The 23,053-nt window shown below is 37.7% G+C and overlaps 1 protein-coding gene across 7 annotated transcripts in view; it reads right to left on the bottom strand.

The window, feature by feature from the left end:
• The window catches only part of SEPTIN10 (septin 10), a 34,631-nt gene that overhangs the window by 2,477 nt on the left and 9,101 nt on the right, over positions 1-23,053 (bottom strand). For 4 of the 7 annotated variants that reach the window (XM_071744369.1, XM_071744390.1, XM_071744400.1 and 1 more), the window contains 7 exons: positions 21,681-21,798; positions 20,763-20,958; positions 19,258-19,444; positions 15,270-15,431; positions 13,549-13,645; positions 12,780-12,948; positions 3,563-3,695 (listed from right to left, as the gene is read on the bottom strand). In XM_071744369.1, the coding sequence (XP_071600470.1) occupies positions 3,563-3,695; positions 12,780-12,948; positions 13,549-13,645; positions 15,270-15,431; positions 19,258-19,444; positions 20,763-20,958; positions 21,681-21,798 (1,062 nt within the window). The remainder of the gene's footprint in view (positions 1-3,562; positions 3,696-12,779; positions 12,949-13,548; positions 13,646-15,269; positions 15,432-19,257; positions 19,445-20,762; positions 20,959-21,680; positions 21,799-23,053) is intronic. The other 3 variants (XM_071744420.1, XM_071744429.1, XM_071744409.1) reach the window with 2 other exon arrangements.

The following is a 23,053-nucleotide window of genomic DNA, read 5'->3' as shown; positions in this document are numbered from 1 at the left end:
GCTCTCATGGAAGCCAGGCTGCTGGCCACTAAGTACAGGTGGAAACTATGCAAAGTGCTAAGTTAATATTAGATTTCCTACTAGATTTTACTAGATCTTTACTGTATCAAATATACGGCCTTCAGAGAGGAAACAATTACCAACAGAAGGATTAAATCAGGATCTGTCAAGTAGAATCTACTTCCCTAAAACAAAAATGGGTAAGGAATCAGCCAGAATTAAATTGCACAGATATGTATTTTCATGTATAGAATTGTAATATGTATATTAATTATACTTGCATACTAATATGCACACACACAATAAGTGTGGTTGAAGCTGTTACAAGAAGTTAACTGCTACTCTCCAGTAATTGTTCTTTTGACACACTAATGAATTTTACTCTCCAGATGCATTTTGTCTTATTTAAACCTACTGTGAATTTCTATGTGATATCCAAAGGGTATTTCACTCCACCTTTCCTCACCTCCCATCTCCCCACAAATAAACTTCCCTAGAGCCCAGCTTCTGTACCCATCTGTATTGGTGTAACTCAATTCAAGTGCAGCTATAATGGTACAGAAATAAGAGATTTATTTCTACCTTTCACCAAGAGGGAATTAAGAAACAAAAAAGATAAATGTAATAGTATGCCTGTTTTAAACAGTAGAGGTGTCAGGTTTTATAAATGTGTGTTTATGAATGTATCCTATAAATTTATTTATTTCATTGCAACAGTTAATCAGATGCATTGCAAGAGCAGGTGTACCAATAAAATTCAGGGCAGAAATTCTAAGGTCTTAAGTGACTGCATGCCTTCAGGAGTGCCAGTGCTGCACATTGTACCTACAGGTTTCCTCTAAACGAAGGATTTGAAAGCAATCTTAAGTACAACAGCAATTCCTGCTTTTCTTTAATTTCCAGATACATATACACACTTCTTAATGAATGAGCAGCAAAAGTGTAAGACAAATGTTCTTTAGGAGTGACTGCATGATGACTTTCCCATATCAGGAACTGTGAAAACTAATATCCATAACTCAGTTGCAATATGCAGAGCTCACAAGCCACCTGGTATAAATCCTAGATGAAAGACAACAAAAAGTACCACAGCTACTGTGTAAGACCTAGCTGAAACTATTCTGAACATGGCCAAGTATTCTTCTAGCTGGATAGCCTCATACTGAGAATGACTTTTTTTTTTTTTTTTTTTTTTCTCCACGAGTAGCATGGGGAGTGGGATTTAACAAAATTGGAAAACAAAGCATTAAGCCTCCTTATTTAAAACGTGCATCTGAACACCTCACAACAACTGCTACACCTTGGCTGGGAGCCTGAAGTACAGAAAAGAACATCAATAAATATACACAGCTTTCCATTTCAGTTAAACCAGTGTTTGAAGATAAATACACATGACCATGATAGTGTCTGGCAGAAAGTAAATACGAAGATCCTGTTCTGCCAGTCCACCTTGACAGAACTAAATGTTCAGAAGCATATTCAAGAAATGTTTCATACCTCCAGATATTCTTAAAGCAGCTGAGATTTTAAGAACAAAGCAAAGTAAAACCACAACTAAAACCACACATACTTTGAAACCTCTCAACTGAAACTGGAGACCATGCAAACATACATATATATATGCCCCACTCTCTGGGCTGAAAAACAAGCTATGGATTTTTTTTCCTGAAATCTTGATTTTATAGAGCAACCTATGCATGAAAAGCACCTGCTGTGCTGCTATGGCATACTGAGGTTTCTCAGCATTCTTCTAGAGAGGATGAAGAAACATGCAAGATGCAATCATTCCTCTTTTACTTCACCATGTTAACTCCTATGCTATTGACATATGACACCTACTCTTTAGACCATAAGCTTCCTCCTTCCAAAAAAAAAAAAAAGACTGCCTTTCATAGATTCATAGAATCATTTAGGTTGGAGAAGATCGTCAAGTTCAAACATTAACCCAGCAATGCTGCAAAATCCACCATTAAACAATGTCCCTGAGCACCCCATCTACACAGTAACTCCAGGGATGGTGATACAGCCCCTCCCCTGGGCAGCCTTTTGCAGTGTCTTGCAATCCTTTTGGTAAAGAAATTTTTTCCTAGTATCTAATCTAAACCTCCTTTGGTGCATCTTGAGACCATTTACTCTTCTTCTATCACTTGTTAAATAGGAGAGACCAACCTCCACCTTGCTACATCCTCAAGATCAAGCGAGCTTTTTGCCCTTCTGCTCCACGGGAGGTTTCCGTCCTCCCTGAGCTCGCCTTAGGACACCTGCGTTACGCTTTGACAGGTGTACCGCCCCAGTCAAACTCCCCACCTGCCGCTGTCCCCAGAGCGGGTCGCGCCCGGCGCGCGCCGGGCGCTTGGCGCCAGAAGCGAGAGCCCCCCTCGGGGCTCGCCCCCCCGCCTCACCGGGTAAGTGAAAAAACGATAAGAGTAGTGGTATTTCACCGGCGGCCGGGACGCCGGCGGGCGGGTCGCCCCGGCCCCGCCGAGCGCGCGCCCGGCCTCCCACTTATTCGAGTTTTGCATTTGGGGAAGAACAACACGATGTCCCAGTATAGGTTGGGGGCTGACCTGCTGGAGAGCAGTGTAGGTGAAAGAGACCTGGGGGTCCTGGTAGACAAGAGGATGACCATGAGCCAGCAATGTGCCCTTGTGGCCAAGAAGGCCAATGGCATCCTGGGGTGCATTAGAAAGGGTGTGGTTAGTAGGTCAAGAGAGGTTCTCCTCCCCCTCTATTCTGCATTGGTGAGGCCGCACCTGGAGTATTGTGTCCAGTTCTGGGCCCCTCAGTTCAAGAAGGACAGGGAAGTGCTTGAAAGAGTCCAGCGCAGAGCTACTAAGATGATTAAGGGAGTGGAGCATCTCCCTTATGAGGAAAGGCTGAGGGAGCTGGGTCTCTTTAGTTTGGAGAAAAGGAGACTGAGAGGTGACCTCATCAATGTTTTCAAATATGTAAGGGGTGAGTGTCAGGGAGATGGAGCTAGGCTTTTCTCTATGGTGACCAGTGATAGGACAAGGGGTAATGGGTGTAAATTGGAGCATAGGAGGTTCAAGTTGAATATCAGAAAGAATTTTTTTACTGTAAGGGTGACAGAGCCCTGGAACAGGCTGCCCAGGGGGGTTGTGGAGTCTCCTTCACTGGAGACATTCAAAACCCGCCTGGACACGTTCCTAGGCGATGTACTCTAGGGGGCCCTGCTCTGGCAGGGGGGGTTGGACTAGATGATCTTTCGAGGTCCCTTCCAACCCCTAGGATTCTATGATTCTATGATTCTATGATACATCCTCCTTTCATGCAGATGTAGAGAGCCATAAGGTCTCTCCCCTCAGCCTCTTTTTGCTCCAGCCCTAACAACCCCATTTCCCTCAGCCTCTTCTTGTAACACTTTTGATCATTTGCTTGTGTGTAGTCAATCTGCCAATCCAGCCAGTGTAATAAATCTGCTTTTGCTTTTAAGCATTACTACCCTTAAAATATTGGAAAATTACAAATATCGAATGGTTGTGATTTTGCTAAAATCTTACCTGTTCCAAAACTCAGTGACCTCAAAGCCAGGCATGCTTACCTGTTGCTCTGCTTCTTTCAATACTGCTTCCTTCTCCTTCACTCTCTGCACAAACCTTTGTCTCATCTCCTCCTCTTCTCTTTGCAGCTGAAGGTAGAACTCATGTCTCTTTGCCTCGTAGGCTTCCTGTAGACTGAAGTCCAAAAATGCCATCAAGTCTCCAGCGTGCTGCTTTATTCACTGAGGTAAACCAACAATCATCTGGAACATTATTCAAACAACTAATACTCATCTGAAATACTAATTTCTGCAGCTCCCCACATAAAAACCCATAAACAAACCTAAACAGAAGCAAGCATGTGGCCTTTCTAAATTTTCATTTAAGTAAAAAAACCCTGAGTTAAATTATTTATGCTCACAGCTTCGGGGCAATTTACATTTCAAAGTAAATACAGCATTTTAGGAATCTCGTGTTCTAAAAGAGTTGAGCTATAATTTTCTCCAGCATGCAGAACATTTAAGTTACTTATTAATATGACACCAAAATTGACAGAAAAAAAAAATTCAGCATTGTGAAACCTGAGTCTTAAAATAGGACATTACAAAACCACTACATTTGGAGCATTAACACAACCAATAAACTGATTATTCCTCTATGAAAAAGGAAGGGAAACAACAGGACCTTCAAACTATATTGCCCTTTCTTTATGTGATGTCAAAATTTAAATATGGCTGAGTTACATTAATATAGAATAAATACCATTTCCTGAGCAGTTCAACATCCAAAAGTCCAGTATGTTAGAGGATGGATCTAAACATAGATAATCTAGCTCTAATTCTGGAACAATTATCTCTTCTAGCACTTTCTGAGCCCTTCTCCCTACCATCAGTTATTGTTCTTTGCCAGGTATCTCATGCCTTCCACTCCAATCTAAAATATATTTATATGTATGTCAAATATTTAAATTTGCTTTTTATTTTTAATACGCATACCAAGTTTGGCATCAGTTTTTAAGTCTCATCTTTTACTGTTTCTATTAAAACAGCTTATAAATTGAAAGACTTAGACACCTAAAAACTTCATGATTTAGAGCAAGAATAAGCTTAAACAGTTCTTTTGTATTTTTACATTTCTGATGACTGGGCAGTTTCTTAGTTCTGAAGTTTCTTATTTGTATTGAAAATATAATCTAAAGAGAGAGAATAGCCTTGAAATCACACATACAGATTTAATGTTTTTAAGATCTCAAGGTCAGAACACTCTTCCTACTTTATTTCCTATTATTATTATTTATTTCACATGTTATTTGAGCAATACAGAACAAATTTGGAGGAAAAGCCCCTTTTGGAGTTTGCTTCTTTCACTGTGAAGTAACTTAGATCACCCTGAAAGTATATCTACCACATGAAATGAGGGCATAGTTTTCACATAGTTTTTACAATAAAGCTACAGCATGGGTTTTTCCAGTGCCAGCAATCTCCCTATGCACATTTTTTGGGCCCAGTGACAGTTCTGCTAACACACTGCTTTTGGATGCAATAAAGAGCTAACGCATGTTAGACTAAGCTAACATGCTGCAATCACATCTTCATTTCATTAATGTGGACATTTTTAGACTTAACCTAGGCTAGTTTATCACATAAAACCAATTTTACCTTGAAATTAGTAAAATATTAATTTTGAAGACACTCAATTTACTGAGTAATCAAAGTACATGTACAAAGAAGAGAAAAAAATAAAAATGTATTTTTAAAATTCCCCTTTCCCTGGACTGAATTGTTCTGGAAATCACAAAGGTAAAATTAAAAACATTTCCCCTTCTGTGTTTGGCATATCATCAACATAATGATCCAAACAGTCTTTGAGCTTAGGAGATTTGAGGAGAAGGGTAAAACAGTTCACCAGACCTTAAGCAAATCCTTTCAACATTACTGCAGTCACAGCAGAACATTTTCCATTTACCTGAAGACTGGTTTCACTGCTTCTCATACAGCACATTACAAAAATAACATTCAAAGATTCTCTCATTCTTCTGGGTTGGACCCCTGGAATTATAACCAAAAGCCCTTGCAAAATTGAGATGTTAAAGATTATTATTTAAATAATGCATTCTTATTGAGGTTTTAGAGGATGGTAAGGGATTGTGAAGAAATTCTACACCTTAGGATTCCATGATGCACCTGATGACAGCACTGTCACCTTTGACAGAAGCACAGCTGTAATACCCCGTGTGTCTATCTGGAAACATCTGGAATTGTGCATCCAATTCTGGGCTCCTCAGCTCATGAAGAACAGAAACTACTGGAGGGAGTCCAGCACAGAGCCACTAAAATGACTGGGGACTGGAGCATCAACCATGGGAGAGAACCTGAAAGAGCTGGATCTGTTTAACCTGGAAAACAGGAGACTGAGGGGGAACCTCATCAATGCTTACAAATACCCAAAGGAAGAGTGCCAGGAAAATGGGACCTCTTCTCAGTGGTCTCTCTCAGTGACAGAACAAGGAGCAATGGGCAAAAACTGCAACGCAGGAGGTTCAGTGTAGACATAAGGGAAAACTTCTTTACTGTGAGGGTAACAGAGCACTGGAACAGGCTGTCCAGAGAGGTTGTGAAGTCTCCATCTCTGGAGACATTCAAAATCCACCTGGTTGTGTTACTGTGCAACCTACTCAAGGTTGCTACAGCAGGGGAGTTGGACAGGATGGTCTCCGGAGGTCCCTTCCAATCCCTACTATTCTGTGATTCTGTGATTTACACAGTATTTTACAGTTTGTTCATTTAAATTTTAAAAAGCTTTTAAATTTGAAAGTTACAGATGTAACTTTTTGCATAACATTTGACTTTCAAGTAATGTGTGGCAGAAAAACTAAAAAAAAAAAACTTAACAGTTAACTAGTGGTGGGTATTTTTAATATGGGCCCTTGACTCAGCGAACTACCTAGTTTGATATTAAGCAACATTAAGAATGTGGTAGATCTAAATAATTACCATTTTCCCAGTGGAGGCATGAAAAACCTGTCTTTTGGATGTGGCTCAGTCTTACCATAAGGAGGTTAAAATACATAATTCAAATGCAAAGGTCTGCAACTGGTCAGATGAACTCCATTCCCAAGTGAGTTCTTAAGGAAGAAGTCTAATAACTTTTCAGATATTAGGTTTATTTTCTTAGAAAAGCTAACTAGAGTCATACCAACTTTCCTCTGCATGTGAACTTAGTCACATTTATGAATCATTCCAGTTTTTCTGTCATCATCCTCAAAACAGACTGAAAAACAAACATGTTTTTGTTTGAGAACTGGAAGGTTCAGGGATGAATAAATCATGGAATATATGATTGTTCGTATTTTGAGAAACTGAGAAGTTTATGTTCCAATTAAACTGCAACTATTATGAAGAAAAAAAGATGCAATTATGAGAAGAAAAGCAACTAAACCAGAAAACAGTTACCATCAGAGAGCAATGAACACCTGTGAACCCACAAACACAAGCATACAGCATGAATATCAAGCTTCAGCTTTTTTCAACAAGCCCTTGCCTATTAGTTCTCCTATGTCAAAACAAGAATATCCCCTTTAGCAACATCATAGCCTAGATTGGGAAATAGATTTACAAAATATCCATCTTCAAAACAGCAGCAATTCTCTCCTCCTTTGCAAACATCCAAGGTGTGTGAATACTGAGAGGCTTGTTTGGCTGGAAGCATTCTTTATGTCTACATTTCTGTTTTCACCTACCTCCATATTTTCCCATTCTGGACATCTCAGCAATTATTTCTTGCTGAGACTGGCCTGAAACTAGGAATTCAGGTTCCTGATGGGCATTACTGGATCATCAAAAAGTCAGGACCAGACCCTCCACACACACACAAAAAAAAGGTCTATCTTTACATTTCAACAACAAAGAAATGCAAATCTCACTTTTAAGTATTAAAAGATTATAATAAAAGCACCTCCTGGTTTTTACATCCAAAAGATACTGCACAAAATGCATAAACCATCCCTAAAATACTCAGCTATCCACTGACTTCATTACATAAATTTTTCTGTGGCAGCCTTTCCAAGCCCATACCTGATTAGCTGTTTTTCAGAGCTTGGAAATTATAACTGTATGACTAAGTTTAGCCTTAGATGTTATTCCATTTATTCCCTGAAGCATCATTTGGTGGAATGTTCATTTTTTAAGTGGTTTACCACATTATATTTTAATCTGATAGAATACGTATGTGATTGTAATTCTCTTCACCTTGTGGAATGATGCTCCAACATAAGACTGAACTCTGATTTCCATTAAAAAGTTTCATATATTGTTTTTGAAAGGTATAAGAATGAGATTTAGTGAGTTCCAAATCACTCATTAATTTAAATTATGCTCATTATTCAATTTAAAAAAAGGTTTTCAGAAAATGCCAGTATAAACCAGGTATCCTGAAAACAGCAGAATCAATTGCCCAAAATCCTATGGATGATTTTACATTCCATTCTCTCAATGACTTTATTACCCAAAGTCCTGACTATACCCTTACACTTTTTTTACTGTACAATTAGTATAGCACTATAGTACTAATAGTACTACTTCCCAAATACTCATTGCTTACTGTGAGTAATCATTTGTATCTTTTCTGTGCAATAGCTGCACCTACTTCCAAATCACCCATGATCTTCTCATCCCAGGCCATGAAAGTGATCAGGGGGCTGCAACACCTCTCCTGTGAAGCCAGGCTGAGGGAGCTGGGGTTGTTCAGTCTGGAGAAGAGGAGGGTCCAGGGAGACCTAATATCTGAAATATTATTTTCCTATATCTGAGAGGGCCTATAGGAAGGCTGGAGAAGGAATGCTTGCAAGGGCCTGTAGTGATAGGATGAGGGGCAATGGTTTTATATTAGAGAGGAGTAGATTTAGGTTGGATGTTAGGAACAAGTTCTTTACCATGAAGGTGGTGGAAAAATGGGACAGGTTGCCCAGGGAGGTAGTTGGGGCCTCATCCCTGGAGATATTCAAGCTGAGGCTTCACAAGGCTCTGAGCAACCTGATCTAGCTGAGGATTTCCCTGCTTACTGCAGGGGGGTTGGACTAGATGGCCTTTAGAGGTTCCTTCCAACCCAAACCATTCTGTGGTTCTGTCATCCTACTGCAGTACTGCTGAGACCCCAAGAGTTCCAGAAAACAGCACTTACTTCAGAGGTAATGATTTGCTGACAATAAATGCACACTGCCTGGCCAAAAACTGGTAGAAGCAGAGCTTTTGTGCTTTTCTGGCAGTGAGAACACCAACATGGAAGCATTCAACACTTTAATGAGGTTCAAAATGGAGAGTTGGTTCATGAATTATTAGGGAGAAAATGGAGTTGGTTCATAAATTATTAGGGAGAAACTAACAGACTGATCTGAACTGAGTTAACCCATGGAATGCAACTGCAAATAAAGAAATTTAAAAGTTACTACGGGAAAAATTTACAAAAAGTATTAGAAAAGGATTAGATCCTTTACAAAAAGGATTAGAAAACAGATATTTTTAAAAGTGCACACAAGACAGTCACTTCAGACTACTACTATCTTTATTTTCCCTCTTCACACCTAGTAAAAAAGATGCAAATGTATATTTCCATTTTGTGCTGAAACCACCTCTTTCCATGACTCCCATAAAAATATAAAGCTTGCCAACATTTTTTTCACATGTAAGAGTGAAAGCTTTTATAGGTGCCTGCCCACAACCTATCTCACATGGCAGCTGGATATCCAAGAACTACTGGTTTTGCATTGCAGTGGTATACAATTTTGGATGAATAAACTCCTCTTGTACTTCTAAGTCCAAATGAATGGACCAGGAACTTCACAGGCAACTTTTTCATGGCATGCCAAAAGGCAGGGCAGATTAGCTACTCAAATGTCAGTGTTCAAATGCTACAAATCCCAGTGCAGTAAATTCAGCCCATTATTCAAGTCTAGCAGAAGTTTTCTAAATTTACATAAAATAACCCAATTCTTATTAACAAATTTAGTACACAGACAGATACATCTTAGGTAAAAAATATCACTTTTTAACAGGCATTTTGATCATTATTTACAAAAGAAGCATGAAATTTTAATCATCGGTCGTATACTGCTATGCAATATTAACTATAGTACAAAACTTCAGCTCTTTGAATCCTGGTACATACTGTAAACATCCTTAAGGAAAAAAGAGAATGACAATTTCATAACACATTTTTGCCTAGAAGAAGAGGATAGTCCCTATACTGAAACATATTAAATTTACAAGTCAGTAAAATGGGATGCACTGAACTTCTTCTATGGGAAGAGAAGTCTTCTATCACCCTGCTGAGGATGACACTTTTTATTGTTTCCTCAGGGATTTCATAAAACACTTCATGTCTAAGTCTATATTAGTATTTTAGTTACACTACATATAGATCCTCCAAATTTTCTTCCCTGTTTATGGTATCATAAAACTTTTCTCCCAAAAAGACCAAATGCCTTTGCTTTCAGACCTCAAGTCTCAGACCACTGTGCCACATACCTGAGGGACAACCCCACATTCTTATCCAAGTCCCACTTTTCTCTTTCTGTCCAAGTTGATCTGGGAAAACATTAATTTTTCTACATTCTTACAGAATATCTATTGTCATCCTTTCAAAACAATGACATTTTCAACAGATGCAAATTACCAAAAGTAATTATTAAGTGTATTGTCTTGCCACAAAGCTCTCAACAAGCTCACAGCAGGCCATCCATAGAAATTACATGAGAGGGAACTTAGCTTTTCTGTATCCTCACAAAGCAATTCATTTCTAAACCAAATTCTGAAGTGCAAAATACTGTGACATTCTGATACAAACCTGCTGCTTTACACCATTAGTAAAATGCAAAATGTTTAGGGGTTTTACAAAGACAATTCTTGTGTTTGTGGAAGGAATTCTGTGGATGCTTATTTTTATCATTCAACTCTTATCTTAAGATTGATACACATTGTAAAATTCAAGTTCAGAAAAGCCAAAGATACTGCAGTCAATATTGCCATGAACAAATCTGTAAAAAACAAAAAAGCTCTCCCTAGACAAAGATAACAAGATATCCACTGTTAGTTTATGCTTTTAAACCTAAATCTAAACCAAATGAAAAGTCTATGGTCAGTTTCAGTTAGTATTAAACTTCATTCAAACATTGGTTCTCTATTTATGAAAAGGATTTGTTCATTTCTTGGTAAGTCAAGAGAAATATAAAGAGACCACTGGGATCTCAACTCAAGATCATCTAAATGAACTAATCTTTAAATGTGCCTTGACATTAACACTTCAGAAAGAAGAGCCTATATCCAGCATCTTCCTTGGCCACATTAATCTTATTTAATTATTTTTGTTTAAATCACATGTAAATTATACATAGCTAAAGTAAAAGAAATGCTGCTCCATCAACACTCTACAAGTTATGGTAGTTGCAACTGCCTTAGAAATTCTGTGCAAAGTATAGGTGAAAGCAAAGCATTTAAGCCACTGAAAATAACTATTTGGAGGAAAGCCATTTAAAAGTCTTTTTTTAGAATAGGTAAAGACAGTCTGACCACTAAATAAAGCAAGAAGTAACCAAACCAGCTGGTTTGAAGTACTAGAAACTGTTTTTAATGCATAGTCATATTTTGTTTTCATGTCTTGTTTTAAGTTGGCATTTCCCACCATGACTATGCAAAAATTGCACTTGGCTACCCTGTGAAGGCTTGAACAACTCCTGAAGCATCAGTTCTTCCACAGCAGGATTCGAACCACTTACAAATACATAAATGCATTTACAAATGCATAAAACGACCAAAGAAAATGGGAAAAGGGAAAGGGAGATTACAGAATTGAAAATAAAACATTAAAAAGACTCCATATAGAAACTGTAAATACCTGCTACAGAAAGCAGCTTTGTTACATGAAACAAACAAGTGTAACTAACCCTCTGCTTAACTTTCTTTTGGGATCCTCTAGTAACTTCCTACATTGTAAGAAGAGACTTTTTTACCTTAGAAGGCTAGACATTTGTTATTATAGCAGATAATAACAGTAGTAACAATAATTTGCCAACAGTGTGGTGAAAGACTTAACAAAAGTTTCTGCTTCCGTTTCTTCTCAAATTGAGTCCAACCAAATCCTTGCCCAGAATCAGACGAGATTCTGGAGTATAGACAGAGAAGATACCTTCCTCAAGATAGAGAAAGTAAAACAGCATGCTAATATATAATGAAATGAATTTAAAAGGCATGAAGTTCTGAAGAAAATTACTTTCTCCATGAGAAAAATTAAAATCCCCAGGTTTATTCTAAAAGAGAAAGGTTGAAGAAACCCAGCTAGCTTGTATACCTTTAAAAGCAATGCTTATATGATCTCATACACCTCTTTATGAAGATAACTGAATGAATAGCTGCCCCATGCAGTGCTACAGGCTGGGGACAGAGTGGCTGGAGAGCAGCCAGGCAGAAAGGGACCTGGGAGTCTGGATTGACAGGAAGCTGAACATGAGCCAGCAGTGTGCCCAGGTAGCCAAGAAGGCCAATGGCATCCTGGCCTGTATCAGGAACAGCGTGGCCAGCAGGTCCAGGGAAGGGATTCTGCCCCTGTACTCAGCCCTGGTGAGGCCACACCTCGAGTCCTGTGTCCAGTTCTGGGCCCCTCAGTTCAGGAAGGAGATTGAGGTGCTGGAGCAGGTCCAGAGCAGAGCAAGGAGGCTGTGAAGGGATCCAGCACAAGCCCTGTGAGGAAGGGCTGAGGGAGCTGGGGGTGTTCAGTCTGGAGAAGAGGAGGCTCAGGGGAGACCTCATCACTTTCTACAACTCCCTGAAAGGAGGGGGTAGGCAGGGGGGGGTCAGTCTCTTCTCCCCAGTAGCTCCCAACAAGACAAGAGGGCATGGACTTAAGCTCTGCCAGGGGAGGTTTAGGTTGGATAGTAGGAAAAAATTCTTTACTGAGAGGGTGATCAAACACTGGAATGGGCTGCCCAGGGAAGTAGTGGATTCTCCATCCCTGGAGATATTTAAAAAGAGACTGGATGTGGCACTCAGTGCCATGGTCTGGTAACTGCAGCGGGAGTGGATCAAGGGTTGGACCTGATGATCTCTGAGGGCCCTTCCAACCCAGCCAATTCTATGATTCTATGATATTCCCTCAAAAAAACCCAAACAATTCTTTCCCTCTTTGAAAACTCATCCCATGTATCAGTGTTGCTTTCCATTGGGTTGAAACAGCCAAGTGAAGTGAAGTGAACAGAAGCTGAAAGCAAGAGTTGTACATGAAGACTTTTACCTGACTGGTTTGTTCTCAGGGCCAATGTCTCTGAAGCCCATCTCTTCCAGCCTGCAGCGTCTGTACAACTCGTAATGTCGTGCATGAGTCTGCTCCCTTAAGTCTTCCATGTTTGTGTAAATAAGCATCTCACGGAGCTTCACAAAGTCACAGTGGTTCTCATTTTCCACTAATCAATTAAAGGAAGAAGACTTTATTAAGATGCACAAGTAGCAAGATCGTCAAAATATGTTTTAAATAGGATTTATAGAGATTAATTTCTCTCCCTAGAAATGAAGATTAATTTATTTGCTTTACTAATTATACTTCCAGGAAAACGTATCTTGGTGTTTATTATATATCTTATTCCTTAAAATTTCTAATATACACATTGAAGGACTAATTCTAAGTTCTGGTGAACATATTTCAACACATCCTGATATCCTGTCTGAATTGAACAATGATGAATTTCTCCCTTTTTTATTCTGTTCATTACTGACAATCATAAAACATTGAAATCTAGTAGTGCTAGAGGCACTTCCAACATACCAACCTACCCAAATATTACATACACCACCTCAAAATTTGATTCCAGAGATGCATCAGTGCTGATAAAACTATCAGTTAGTGCCCACCTCAAGTATTAATTGTCAAACTCCTTAAACTGTTGATCCAAAATAAAATCAATATGGTATCAGTGGATAATATCAGCCCTTATTAGTACTGGGGGATTTTATACTTCAAGAAAAACAACAAAAGTCTAGTAAAATAGTTCTGAGAATCCATTTACCTTCTACAGTGCCCCAAGGGTACTGACGAGCTCTCACCATTTTGTTTCCAATTTTTACAAATTCTGTGCTTCCTACTACAGCAAATGGCAAATGCCCCTGTAAGAGTGACACCAAGACAGTCTTACCTCTCAGCATTCTTATATCAGAACTGAAAAGGAAACAGTTCAGAAATAAACCATTTCAGGAAAAGCCAACAGGGAGTTTCAAACCAAGAACCACTTTAAAGAGATGAGTAGCCAGTCCAACTACTACTACAAAGGCCAAGGTGCAATAACAAAACTGGGAGGAGCAATTCATAGACCCCATGAGTGTGCTGCCAATTCAGAGGAACCTTGACAAGCTGTAGAAATGGGGCAACAGGAATCTCATGAAGTTCAAATGAGAGCAATGCCAAGTCCTGCACTTCAGCAGGACTAACCCCATGCTCCAGCGTATGCTGAGGGCCAACTGTCTGGGAAGGAACTTCACAGAAAAAGACTTCAGGTTCCTGGTGGGCAACAGGTTGGACTTGATTTGGCAGGTTTGGCTGATTACATCCTGAGCTGCGTTAAAAGAGTAGCAGCAGAAAACAGAAAGCTGCTCTGGAACATCCCTCTAAATCCCATTCAGCCAGGGTTCATACCCCAAGAAACAGCCATGAGATGATGACAGGTTTGAACCTGAGGTATGGATACTGATGTGGGCTCGGCCAAATGGCCAGAAATACAGGCTGGGCACTTAATATCTGCATGGCAACCTACAACAAATGACCAAATAATAATAATAAAAAAATAATGGATTGGAAAAAAAAAAAAAAAAGTACCAGATCATCAACTTTTCCCCCAGCAGAAGGACCTGCTACTGAACCACAGCCTGCACATCCTCACTCCCTGGATCAAGTGAGACAGTGGCTGGGACTGCAGAGCCATAAACTCAGGCACACAGCCTCCTCCTCCCAACTTACAAACCCCATTATATGCAAACATCCATCCATGTGCATCTCCAGACATATGCACATGAATCACAAACACAGAGAAAGTGCTCAAAGCAAAGATGTCTAGGCTTCACAAGCTAAGCTGAAGCTGGCAGATACTCCTGGCAGGATCTGAAAAGGCAATAGTAAAAAGGGCAGAATTATCTCTGACTTTCTAATTCCCAGAGAAAATTTGTCTTAAGTTAAAATGAAAGTACTAAATGAAAGGTAAAAGCAGATGGAAGACTTGCTGTAGAATCATGGAATCACAGTATGGTTAGGGCTAGAAGGGACTTCAAAGATCACCAAGATTCAAGCCCCCTGCATGCACAGGGACACCTCCCACATCATAAAGACCAAAGAATAATGGAGAAACAAGGCATTTAAATATCTTCCCTAACTAATGTAAGGAAGTATTTGTTGAGGAAAAGAGCAAAGCAAATCTGTCCATCTATGTTAGCATTTATATGTTAAGTATGCCAAAGTCAGAATAAGTATTGGAGTGAGAAACTATTTTCTGTTGATGAGCCAGAAAATAAAAAGCCTTCTAAAACAACTTCTGTTAATAGCAGAGGGGCAGGAAGATTTGTTAGCAGGTGAAAAAAAAAAAACAAAATGAGGAGCTGTTGAGATAGAAAAATAAATGAAATAAAACTTTTTACATGCAAACTTGTAAATCTCAAGATAAAGGTAAAAGAACAGTCATGAATTAACGTTAGAGAGTGATGCTTTAATACTGAAATATCAGTGTTTTTGTCATTTACTTACATTCATGATGTTATTAGTCTTAGAAATGGTTTCATCATCAGTTGGAAACTGGTATATCTGAACATCATTACCAATTAATTCACTCATGATTTTGTTCTTGAACTTCTGTAGTTCTGTTTTAGAAATGCTGTCTGCTTTGCCTATGATAGGTATAATGTTCACCTATTAATGACACAAATTATATGAAATGTGTAAGACTCCAATTTTGAGGCAATATCTTTTATAAATTAAAATTTGATTGTGTTTAAAACTTCCCGCATAGCCCAAACTTTTCCATCAATTGTTAACAAGGCTTGAAAAAACATGATAAATATATTCACTGGCATTATTTAACAAAATCACAACAGATTATTTAATACACTTCCTTAAAATTAATTGATTCTGAGGAAAGAACAGGAAGGAAGTTTCATACTGTGAAGTACTCAAAAGAACACCAAAACCTGATTATTAACTAAAAGAAATTAAGTATTTATATCTCTGTGGAAAAAAAAATAGATTGTTTTAGTTTATAGCACTAGAGAATATGGCTCAGGTGTTAAATGAAAGTTGACATTTTAAACCCACAAAGAAAAGGAAGCTTCCTTGAACTTTCCTTCCAGCTACAACATCTTGTTTACCTCACCACGGCAGCAGAGAGTTTCCCAAATATCTGCTAGGAACAGAGGAATGATGAAGACTGAAGAATCTTGCTTACCAGTCTTTACACTAATTATTCAGAACTTGCAATTCAGTTCCATTATGGTAAACTGATGTATTTCCTAACACAGTTATGACAGTTTCATAGGAAGGTCCTGGATGCCAAATCTTTCTTAAAAATACCATCACCAGCCCCCAAAAGATGTATTTTCCAGAACTAGACAAAACAAATGTCCAAATATTTTCGAAGAACACTACAAATAATTCTTCCAGATTTCAGAAGACGCAAGTTTTACAGAGTTCCTTGATCATGGATGCAAAAAGGAAGGAGAACCAAAATAAAAAATAAAAAAACCCAAACCAAAAACCCCTGAAGACATTCTTGTTATTCTGAATAATCTGCCTGTATGGAAATGCCTAGTTACGGAATCTCAAGAATGTATTCAAAATGGATGTTTTTTAAAGAAATCCTCCACCTTAAGCAAAATATCCAACCAGAAAAAAAAAACCAAACATGCCAACTCTGAAGTATGACCTCTTAGATAACTTGATGATAGTCCTTAATTGTGTAGCAACCTAAGTACATACAGAGTAAAATAACTAAAAAAAAGTGAAATGCTAGGATTTAGAATATAAATATAAAAGTTAATTTATTATTGTATAGGCAATCTATTACACCTAGGAGTAATTCACAGATTCAATTAAATTAACTGAGGACTTCAACTTAGGTTTTCTATCATATATAGAATTAAATTGTATTGCTTCTGGAGTACATGCAGATGCATCCCAAGTCCCACTGCTCTCCCCTGTGCCTCCTACTCACCCAGAAACCAACTGCTTGCTTTCCAGCCTCTGCCCCAGGTACAGCTCTCAACAACTACAAAACTGGAATTTGCTACAAAGCTATCACTCTAACCCCACATAAAAAGTCTACACTTAAAAATAGAAGCAAGAGGCCTGCCCTTGCCAGAAGCTGCTCATTGCCAGGTAGAACTAAAAGTCTGTGCAGCTGTCCAAGGAGGGAGATTTTTTTTCCAGCTTTATCAGTTCCCTAACAAAGCAGAAATCTTTAGCTTGCAATTTAAATCAGTTCCCTCATCTGGGGAACTGGCTGCCCAAAACACTTAAGCACGTACAATAGGAAGAAGCAGCTGATACTGCCTCATTCAATAGCTATGCAGAATCACCATATAAAGTCACCAGGATAAACCTCATCCATGCACACTACTTCTCTGTTTGCTGGCACCAAACTCAGACTTCTTACCACTTAGCTGCCTAATAGGCAAAATGTCACTTCTTCCCTCAATTAGAAAATATGCTATTACTCTAAATTAAGATTTTTCTATGTAACACCTTACATTAATGTCAAAATATCTGTTGCCCCTTTATGCTATAGAGAAGGGAAAAAAAAACCCATACTTGAAATTATTATTGGTTGATAACCTGCAGGCTGATTTAAGTATAGCTCTATGAATCTATACAAAAATTCCCAAAGATCCTTTTTTTTTTGAAGGAAGAAGCGCCCAAAATCAAATGCCACAAAGTACACTCATGGCATTTCTGGACTTAACTCTAATCTGCACATAATTTCGCAATAATTACTTATAAATAGAGATCTATTAGTTAAATCAACAAAAAGAAACAATCAAAAAAAGAAACAATCAAAAAAAAAGAAATCAATAAAAAAAAAAAAACAAAAGATTCCTTTAATCTGTGAATGAAACCTGTTTGGTTCACAGTGATTCCAACTTACAGGACTTTCTAATGGCTAAAAGAGGCCAAATCCTTAGCTACTCATCCAACTTATAAGCAACAGAGAAAATTTTATTGCAAAAACCAGATACCTCTGGTTTTCTCCCGGGATTACAGAGTATAGGATAACTCTATCCCATTCCAATAATCCTCTTTACTTATGAACTCTGTAATCTGGTCTTGTTTTGTAAGAAGCAGACCATAATAAAAGAATAACAGTGTAAACAGTGGTGGATTTAGAAAGAAAATGAAGACAAATTTTGATGCAGACTTATACTCAGTGAATGCATGCTGCTGTATCTCCTGCTCTTTATGGAACCTGATATTGAGCCAATGCACCCAGAGACTTACACATCCTTGGAAATTCTGAGTTTTGAATTGTCACCAGGAGAAACCAGTACTGAAAGCATCACGAACACGTTCCACAGTGAGATGGAAACCAAACTACAGTTCAAGTCTATACTTTTTGAGTGTGCATACATGTAGAAAGATCAGAAAGTAGAATCCATTGAAAAGGGACAAAACCAACAGTTCTCTTTGAGGCAAAGAAGAACCAAAAATATGTAGAGTAGGTAGCTAGAAACTAAAACCCCCCGTAGCAGAAATATTTGCTTTTTATCCTAATGGAAAAATATATTATCAGGATGCTGGGATTCATGGGTCTATTTCCTTTTATTTGGTAGAAGCTCTGTTTGTTTGGTTTTTACTGAGTTCAGTGAAGAGAGAGCACAACCTAGAAACCTAATACTTTTGTGGTTCAGCACAATCTCTGAATTAAAAAGTCAGAGTAGAACAATATGCTCCACAAAACTGTCTCACTTTCTAGTATCAAGGCTCTTCAGCTATCAGTGCACATTACAGTAGTTTCACAAGCATTTTCATTTGGCATAAACCAACACCCCAGCAGAAAGAAATTATCTTACTCCCCCTACCCTTATTACACCATAACCTCACCCCCCCCCGACACACACATACAAAATTCAAAATGCAAAATACATCCAGAAACAAAACTACAAGATTACCATGTGGTCATCAATCACAAATGTGGAACAGAGAGCTGATTTGATCTTTGTTATTTTGAAGAGACATCTCATGAACAAGGAAATGCAGAAAGAAAATTTAGCAGAAGGGACTGTAGTAAAGCAAAAAGGAAAAGGCTAAAGGAACAGAAAATGCATTTAAGGTTTCAAATGTCTCAAAATGTCAATAACTTAAATCCAAATTATGCTAACTTTTTCAAAATGAGTTAAACATTTAGCTTCACCCAGTTCATATAGCCCCATTAGAGGAGGAAAATTAAGAACTTAAAAAGTGCAAGTGATCACACCAGAAACTGCTATTTTAAAGCTTTAAAAAAAAAAAAAAAAAAAAAAAAAAAAGAAAATGTGAAGTTTAAAACACTGATGCAGACTATTTCAGAAAAAGGCATGCTGTTAGAGTGTTCTGTTCATGGCATCTGCCTCTTCAGATATGCAAGTATCAAACAAGACCCCGAATTCCAACATACAGATACAGAACTGTAAAGTGGTAGAGGATCTAAAAGCTGCAAAATGTTTTAGAAAATAAGACAAATTCTTAGAACTCTGTTTCCATGTCTTACCTTGCTGTCTAGTCTTTTCATGGTTAACAAATCTAGGGTTTTTAGGGAATGGCCTGTAGGTGAAATGAAATAGAGGCAGACATGGATGCGAGTATCATGGCAGCTAGATAAAGAACGTTTAATTTTCAATTCTTCCTGGAGATAGACTTCAAATTGTGCATCTATATAATCCACTATTGGCTGACAGCTGTAAGATATAAAATTTAACAACCAGAGATTAGCTACTCTGAAACAAAGCAAGACTAAGAAAGGAATTCCTTTTGTACTGTTCCATGGATTTTTGCTTTGCGTGTCAAAAAGCTGCTCAAGTATCTACTCAGTACAGCAGAAAATTAAATGTACAGAGTAATCTTAATTTCTTAAAGGCTACTCAAATAAAGAAATCCAGATAAAACATTTTCTAGCTACTATTAGTGGAAAAAGCTACATAAATTTAGTTATTATTATAACCAATCTTCCCAAGGTTTATACATTTTTGCTATCAAGCTATGCAACTTTAGAACTATTAGATACAAGGAAGATACAAGTAACTTGGATACAATACAAGAAAAGAAAGAACATGCAATTACCAGTACTAATAGGACCTCCTTTATCTTCTGAAGATGAAGTACTCTACATGATAGAGCTCTTAAACAACAGACAAAATTGAAAAGGAGGAATATAAGAGAGGAATATAAATCGGATTTGCAATAAGTACAATTTAAGTAGATTTTATCCTAACTAAAACCACATTATGAACTGTTTTCTAAAAGAAAGGGTTGCTAGTTTTTCAAGTAGCACCCTTTTACATTTCTGCTGCTACCATCAAATACCATTAAAATTCAGAGGTAGTCATTTTACACTAAAGGCAGCTCCTACACCATTCATCAAAACCTCCAATATCTATATTGATGTCTACTTGCATCCCATTCACCCAAGTCACTAGTATCAGCTGTTTTCCAATCATACCATAAACCCTAACTTTCATGATAGTCTTAATGTGACTTTCTAACTTTCATTTATAACCATTATCATTTAGGCACTCATATAGCACAAGGGATTGTTAGAATTCTTTACAATTAAGGTGGAACAAACAAGAAACAGATCAGTATTTTAAAATCTTCAATCCATAAAAGTAGAGAATAAAAAAAGTTGTGAAAGACACTAGCATGATATCTCTACATCTTAGATTTAGCTGTCCAACACACATAGAAAAATGCAATACACCTGATGCTCCTTCCAGTTTAAGGACTTCAATATATTCCAATTCAACTGTTAGAAACACTATTGATCTAATCTATACAATCTACAGTACCTTATAGTCTCTTTTCTTGTTTAAAAAGTCTCCTGCTGACCTTCTCCCTTTACCCCAGAAGAAACACTAGTCACTATTGCACATTTTATTTATATAGATTTATAAAATATTCTATCATAAAGCAAGGAGCAGAGTTCAGCTGATTTCTTAAATCCTTTCCTAGATGAGAAGAAAAAACTTCTGCATACCATTGTAACAAGAAGAGACTTACCTATCTGCTTTATTTATCTGGTCACCAAATCCCACTGTATGTACAATGGTCAGCTTCAAAAGAACATTACTTTCCTGGAGTTCATAAGTCTGGGCTCGAAGTTGGACACTTGGCAGGAAATGTGTTGACACGGGGTCATCAAAATTGGCATTAAACAAACTGTTCATCAAGGTTGATTTCCCAATTCCAGTTTCCCCTGAAGAGAAGGGTTAGGGAAGAGAGTTTGCACAACAAATAAACACCTACAAAGCCCAAGAAGTGTTGTCACAGCAACTTGAAAAATTTACACAAAAACTTGTCAACTGATTTGTCCAACGAAAATGGTTATCTGCATTCCTTTTGCATAATGAACTCTAAATATCCTTTAGTTAGTATTTTCAGCCTACAGAAAAGAGAGCATTACTTGCTAATGAGTAATAAGTAGAACAGTCTCTTGACACTGCTTTAAAAAGTGTTTCTTTAAAAGTGTTAATACATTTTTTACAGATTTTTAAAAGCTAAGTAACTAGCTGTGAAACCACAGAATTCAAACACAGGGTTTTTCTGGGTAAGGGTAAAATACTATAGCAAACATCTGATGAATAGAGGACTTCAGTCACACCACGTTGGAATGTTAGGATTTTTTTGGTCTGAAGCTCTTTGTTACAGTAAAAATGGAGTATAGTCTATTTCACTCAAAAGAATCCAAGAAGCTGCCCATAAATCAAGAAATCCATGGCATCCAGTTTTAACAATTTTTGTCTGGATGTTGTTTATGAAAATGCTCAACACAAAACAAAAGCTGGGGGAAGTGGAGGAATTAATAGTTCAAGCTTAACATTCAAGAAGGAGTTCAACATTGCAACTGGACGTCAATTTCAGTGACTTCCTAAGAATGAGGATACTACTGAAGCCTTAAACCACACGGATACTACTCACCAATGCAAAGAATGTTGAAGCAGAAGCCCTGCTTGATGGCTTTTTTAACCAGCTGATCGGGTAAACTATCAAAACCAACATGCCCGGACAAGGATAAAGCTCGATAGCCCTCATTTTGCTACAGAAAAATAATTTTTAAATGTTAGCGAAATGACTTAAAATGGAAGTAGCAATGGAAATAAAGGAACTCTACTAATAAGTTAGAATTCATTCCTTATGATTTACATGGAACCAAGACAAGCAAAATTTGAAAAAATGGATCTGCAAAAAATCAACTTCATACCATGATTTGAAAAACCCTTCAAATTTACTTTACAGGGTTACTTGCAGGCTCAGAAGTCCATGTTTCATTTAAAAAAAAAAAAAAAAAAAAAAAAAAAAAAAAAAAGCAGGTAAGTAGACAGAAAATAGATCACAGTTGGTTTACCCTTAGAAATAATAAAAAAAATATTCAAAACAATTCAAGCAACAGAATTCAAAACAAATGCCATAATCACAGGATGGTGTATGTTATCAATCAGAACTCACTCTGAGTGGCTGAAATTGAAATTGTTATTTATGTAGAATAATACATTATCTACACATCAAAACTCAAAGAGATAATAATACATATATATTTAGAAATGTGTAGCAGTGCACATTCCTTTTCAAAGATCAGGTAGCTCCCCAGTTTTAGTACATTAAGGCATACTAAAAATGTATAAGGCTAGAAGGAAATATCTTGGTTCATACAAATTAATAGTATTTTTAAACAAATAGTGACAGGTCCATGTTACTTGTCCTCTCATTTTTCCAGTCTACATGGAATGGGAAACCATTATTGATTCCTGGGAACATGTATCCAACATGTCCTGGGAACTGTTTCCAACAGTAGAAATTTTTAGTTAAGCTTTGCAAGTCCATAAAAGTGCCATGCTTTATAATAACTATGTACCACAAGTTTCAGATTTCTTGTAGCTAAAAGGATATGGACATTTTTCACAGCAAATACTCCTCCTCTTCTTGTTTTGCTCAGGACTTCTTGTGTGGGACTACAAACAGCACTCTACAGACAGCACTATCACAGAATCACCATCGTTGTAAAAGACCTCTAAGATCACCAAGTCCATCTGTCCACCCAGAAAAAAAACAAAACAAAATTAACTCAAAACAAAGATCCCCACCATGCCCACTGGAGCATGTCCTGAAGTGCCTCATCTACACGGTTTTGAACACCTCTAGAGATGGTGACTCCACCACCTCCCTGGGCAGCCCATTCCAGTGCCTGACTACTCTGCTGGTAAATAAATTGGTCTCAACATCTAGTCTAAGTCTCCTCTGATGCAACTTCAGACCATTTCCTCTAGTCCTATCATTATTCACTTGGGAGAAAA

Source organism: Heliangelus exortis, chromosome 1 (genome assembly GCF_036169615.1).
Source record: "Heliangelus exortis chromosome 1, bHelExo1.hap1, whole genome shotgun sequence".
NCBI lineage: Eukaryota > Metazoa > Chordata > Aves > Apodiformes > Trochilidae > Heliangelus > Heliangelus exortis.
Note: the sequence above shows the minus strand (reverse complement) of the source record. Positions and strands in the feature narration are given on the sequence as shown.